Source organism: Lichenostomus cassidix, chromosome 5 (genome assembly GCF_008360975.1).
Source record: "Lichenostomus cassidix isolate B80296 chromosome 5, HeHo_3.0, whole genome shotgun sequence".
NCBI classification, from domain to species: domain Eukaryota; kingdom Metazoa; phylum Chordata; class Aves; order Passeriformes; family Meliphagidae; genus Lichenostomus; species Lichenostomus cassidix.
The window spans coordinates 61104322-61109680 of record NC_139486.1 but is presented as its reverse complement, the minus strand read 5'-3'; the positions used below and the strand labels follow the sequence as shown (position 1 = coordinate 61109680).

The 5359-nt window shown below is 47.7% G+C and overlaps 1 protein-coding gene across 1 annotated transcript; it reads right to left on the bottom strand.

Moving 5' to 3' along the window:
* Positions 1-943: 943 nt before the first annotated feature.
* FADD (Fas associated via death domain) lies at positions 944-4761 on the bottom strand. Its single transcript, XM_085063332.1, has 2 exons — positions 3973-4761; positions 944-3662 (listed from the first exon to the last, which is right to left on the bottom strand). The coding sequence occupies exons 1-2, from the start codon at positions 4562-4564 to the stop codon at positions 3376-3378; spliced, it is 879 nt and encodes a 292-aa protein (XP_084919458.1). The 5' UTR covers positions 4565-4761; the 3' UTR covers positions 944-3375.
* Positions 4762-5359: the final 598 nt, after the last annotated feature.

Below are 5359 nucleotides of genomic sequence, written 5' to 3'. Positions count from 1 at the left end.
AAAAGGAAACCAAAGCATTGCATTTGAAATGTTCACAACAACCAATTTGTGTAAGAGGATTTTTAATTAATGGTCTGGAAAACTTCCTTTAGCTCAGCAATGAAAATGCAATTAAAAAAAAAAAAAGGAAAACCACCTCAATATGTAACTATAATTGATATCTTCAAAAATAATAGGAAATGGCAAGCAAGTGCTGAAAGGGACTGAGAAGTGACATGGAAAAACAATCCTCCAAGATGAGAATTCTCCCGAGATGGCACTTTTAACTCTCCACGTTTTGATGTGCTGTTTTCTCAAGGCTGTGAGGAAAGATGACTCTCAGGAGACCAAAAGGGAAAGGTTTGAGTAATTCCTCACAGGCAGATACTCTTGCAGAACATCCTAAAGGATTTGATAAAATGGGTAATTAAGTTATTTGTCTTACTCATTCACAGCTCTAAGTGCAGGCTGACACTCCACAGAGCACCCAAGCCTCTGTCAATCCAATTCTGAGCACGTCCTCTAAAAGCCTGACCAAGCCTAGACTCAACTAGAAGCTGTGCTTTTAATTAATCATAAAACAAATATAACATCCTTACCACAGCAGGGGAAAAGAGAAGGAAACCTACCCACAGGCAGCCTGTCTCCCAAGCACACTGGGACTGTTTTAGGCTCCTGAGGGCTGGCTGAGTCTTTTTTTCCTTACACCTCCCTGAGTGACAGCATTCAAATGCTGCTGCTGCTGGAAAACTGGAGCCTGTTTAGCACTTCTGAGAAACTCAATGACAAAACACTTTGCTGTTTTTCTTTAATGTCCCAAGAAGGGCACAGGTAACACAATGCCTGCTTAGCACCACTCCTTGCTTTCAAAGTGTCCTTAACATTCACCTTCTCTCAATGACAGATCTCATTGCAGACAGTAATCCCATCAAACAAACAAACAAAAAAAAAGAACCAAATCCCATTTATTTTGGTTTTTAAAGAATTATTTTTAATGAAATATGCACAAAATTATACAATATAAAACTTGAGTTCCAGCTATAAAAATGTGTATATTGAGTTCAAGGTATTTAATTTGAAAATAAAAGATTGTCAACTGGATCAGAAACATTCCCTTACAAATTGCACTCTTTTCCTTTATCCCTCCTCCCAATAAGTTTTGTTCCCTTCGTTTCAGTTGATTCTACTCTCATTTAAACAACAGTTTAATCTCTTTTAAAAACAGTCTTAATTGGCCCTGAGGTACTGCACAGATTGATGCAGTCTAGGTCATTGCTTTCATACACAGTGAAAGGATGTACAAAATCCTTAAAGAAATCAGAGGTTTTTATTTTATCTTTTTTATCTTCTTTTATCTTAATCCAATCGGAAGCAGACTATTTCTTGTAGCTGGTGAGTACTTGGCTACAACTAACATGTTATTCCAACTGATTCCTACAATATCCTGGTTATATGCAGTAAGGAGTATACTCTTCATATTCCACGTAAATCCCCTCTGAAGCAGATTTATTAAAAGTGGGTAAGAAAAGCACTTTAGCAGAGAGATTGAACTGGGAGCTGTTGCAGAGCTGTTTCAGCACTCACATAACTCATCCTGCTCACTCCACTCCTCTGCTGTGTCCCAGTTATTGCTCAGAGGCAGGAAGGAAAAACTCCTGGAGCAATCCTTTCCTTTAGGTACTGCAGAAAGGATACTGTTGGTGTCTGTTAAACAAAAATCTCCAAAACACCTGAGCTGCTCATTCACGTGAAGCTCAGCATCTCCTGCTGGGAGTCTGGGATTGACAACTGATACAAATAAAGGGAATAAGAACTTGGAGAACTCTGCCTGCCCAAAGGGCAGACAGGGGGGAACTCCTGGATTACCCTTTGCTCAGATACACTCACTGATACTTAATAGACCACAACTGGAAAGATACTGAGAATCACCTCACAATCCTGGAATGGTTTGGGCTGGAAGGGACCTTAAAGCTCATCCAGTTCCAACCAGGGACACCTTCCACTCGACCAGGTTGCTCCAAGTCCCATCCAACCTCGCCTTGAGCACTTCTAGGAATGCAAAGAATCATTTAAGGGGAAAAAAAGCCCTGAATGAAAAGATTTTTTGGTCGTGTGTGAACTTACAGCAGTTTCCATTAATTAATACAATTAAGCATTCAAGTGTCACTGTTGGAGAAAGGCACCAAGTGAAATGAAAACCTGAAAACTGCCAATGTCCCAACGTTTCTGCAGAGCAGTGACAGGACATGTGCTGACACCTGGCCTTCACAGCAACGGCACCACATAAAAACAACTTGGGATGAGCTGGAAGTCCCACAGGTGCAGCAGCAACAAAGAAGCCTCTTCAAGTATCTAGCCAGGCGCGTGGGAGGATGACTGCAGAAACACACAATCCTACAGCTGTTCAAGTGATAAGGACTTGAGAGGATTCTCCTCCCAGAGGCCTCTACAGCCCTGAATGTCCTGGATTGTGCAATTTCTCCAGCCTTTGGTCAGGTGTGAAGGCCACTGATTGAAGTTTGCTCCAGATTAAAGCTGAGAGTTGAATCTGGTCTTGTTTCCAAATCCTGTTCCCTCGGTGAGAGGCTCACCTTCCAGCAAGCACCAGCAGCCTCTGTGACAGAGGTCATGGAAGGATTCCCAGCAAGGCATCCCAAAGCATTCACAGCTTTGAAAAGAGGCTGCTGTAAACATCTGTGAGACCCACAGTCTTGGATAATTTCAGGAGCACACTCCTGTCAGGATGCTGAAGGCACTTGGTGCAGACATTTGATTTAGTTTTCAAACCCAGGCACATATTTTTGCCAAGAAAGAGGCACCACAATATTTAATGTCCCTCTTGCACTGCAGTCTTGGGGTCTGAGGTTACAATTGTCTTAATATCCTTTCATAGAGAGCAAATATATTTGACAAATCACGTAAGATATTATCTTACACTACTCCAAAAGAAAAGCCAGCACCCAGCTGAGAGGTTTACTCGTTCTTCCTTTCATGTTACATTATAAAAGGCCACAAAATAAAAAATTAAAATTCCAACCTTCCCATGAAATTTTAGATTCCAATTGCCTCAGAAGTGTCCCATGGATGTACTTCCAGAGATGTCTGAAAAGTGCCTGCAGCAAAGCAAATCTTTCCAGGTGGGTGGCAGAACAAAAGTGTGAGCATTTCTACAAAATGGAGTTCAGGTCTCGTAAAAGTTAAGTTCTCTTGAAGGAAGCATCAAACTACAAATTGGTCCCTGCAAGGAATCTGATTTCATGTCAATTTTTATCTGAGCACAGATTAATTTATTCAGGCACATAAATTAATGGCATGATAAACTACCAGTCATATTTATTTTGATTCAGAGGAGAAGAAGGCACTTTGACTTACTTCATTTATATCTTTACACTGATTTCATGTGGTTCCAGTGTTCAGCTCCGAGATCCTGTCTTCAACCATGTCTGCCACCAAATTCAGGTTGCAGTGCCGGAGGGCTTTTATTAAATCAGCCACCTTTGCATCCTTCCCCTTCCCTTTCTGCCACTCCCGAAGTCCCTGAACGACCCGTTCATACAAATCGTTTGGATGGGCTGTCTCTATCCTGTCCAGTTTCACTTCAGGCATTCTAAGTTCTCGCATCAGCTTCTTCCACTCTCTCCCAATATTGTCACATATGACAACACAAGCTGCCTCCAGGAGACCTGAAACAGCAGAAGCAGATCAAGTTAGTCACGGAGTTACTCAGCAATGTAAGAAAACGTTTAAAAGTTGGTGGTTGTTTTGGTTTTGTTTCGGCAAAAAGCTACCACTCTTGTACTGCACATAGTTAGAGTTCTAAAGAAGCCACCGGGTAGACTTGGAATCCCAAAAGATAAAAGAAAGATAAAAAGAGGGAAGAAATTTTCAGCCCGGAAAGCCATTTGCATACATACTTACTGGGGTTGCTGGGGAGGGATATACACGGAGGATATAACTACATATAACTAAATACATATATTATAATTCCCCTACGTTTTTCATGCGCGTCTGGCTGATCATCAGGAGCATGAGGTCCTTCCTCTTCGAACTGCGTCACCTGTGCCACCAAATCGTCTCTACCGATGTGCTGCAGCAGCATTTTCAGGAACCCCAGGTCCTCTCTGGTGATCACCTGCCTCTCCATCAGGATAACGCACAGCTCCAGGGCGCTTTGCGCCGCCTCAAGCTTTCGCTTCGGAACTTTGTCGAGGCAGAGGAACTTGACGGCGGAGAGCTCGGAGCCCGACACGCCCGAGCAGACGGAGTGCACCAGGCTGAGCAGAGGATCCACGGCGCCGGGGGCCGCGCCCGCCACAGGCCGCGCGGGGGGCACTGCCGCGTCCCGGGCCCACCCTCCGCGGGCCAAATCCATTCCTGCTTGCGCACAGCGGCTTCCCGGGAGCGCGGAGAGACAGACAGCGGGCAGAGCACAGCGGGCAGAGCACAGCGGGGAGACGGAACGGAACGGGACGGAGCAGAGCTGACCCGGCCGCAGCTGACCCGGCCTGCCCCGCCGCGATGGCCGCGAAGCGCGCGCGGAACTGACGTGACACCGCGGCTTGCCCGCCCCCGCCCGCCCCAACATGGCGGCCGCGCCGCCGCCCGCGAGGGAAGGAGTATCTGCCCTTGCCGCTGCCCGTGAGGGCGAGGTGTTTGTGCCCTCACCGCCGCCTGGGAGGGAAGGGGTGTCTGCCCTCACCGCCGCCCGTGAGGGAGCGGTGTTTGTGCCCTCGCCGCCGCCGCCTAAGCTGGGCTTGGGGACCCACTGCCCCGAAGCCGCCCCGAGGCGAACGGGCTTGTTTCGTGCTGCTGAATGCAGAGCGGGTGCTGGAGCCGAGCTCGGCCCGGGCGGTGCCTTGCCGCGAGCGGGGCCGCCGTGCCTCAGTGTCTCAGTGCCGGCCGGGGCAGAGGATCACCAAGTTAATTCGGTTGGAAAAGACCTCGGAGATCATCGAGCCCGACCCATGACCGAACACCATCATATCAACCAGATCATGGCACTGAGAGGCATGTTCAGTGTTTGCTTACACACCTCTGGGCGCGGTGACTCCACCGGCCTGCGCAGCGCATTCCAGTGTCTGACCGCCCTTTCTGGGAAGGAATTCTTCCTAATGTCCAACCTAAACCTCCCCTGGCGCAGCTTAGACCGTGTCCTCTCCTCCTGTCCCTGTTCCCTGGAGCACAGCCTGACCCCCCGGCTGTCCCCTCCTGTCAGCAGTTGTGCAGAGCCACAAGGTCCCCCTGATCCCCTTTGCTCCAGGCTGAGCTCCTTTCCCAGCTCCCTCAGCCTCTCCTGGGGCTCCAGACCCTTCCCCAGCTCCATCCCCTTCCCTGGACACCTCCAGCCCCTCATGTCATTCCTAAATTGAGGAGCCCAGAG

Bases quoted from the DNA above. Each gene is read 5' to 3' on its own strand.
- FADD (XM_085063332.1), bottom strand. From the start codon at position 4,564: ATGTTGGGGCGGGCGGGGGCGGGCAAGCCGCGGTGTCACGTCAGTTCC. The intron at 3,663-3,972 runs GTAGGGGAATTA...CTGCTGTTTCAG, and splicing joins GCCAGACGCGCATGAAAAAC to GTCTCCTGGAGGCAGCTTGT.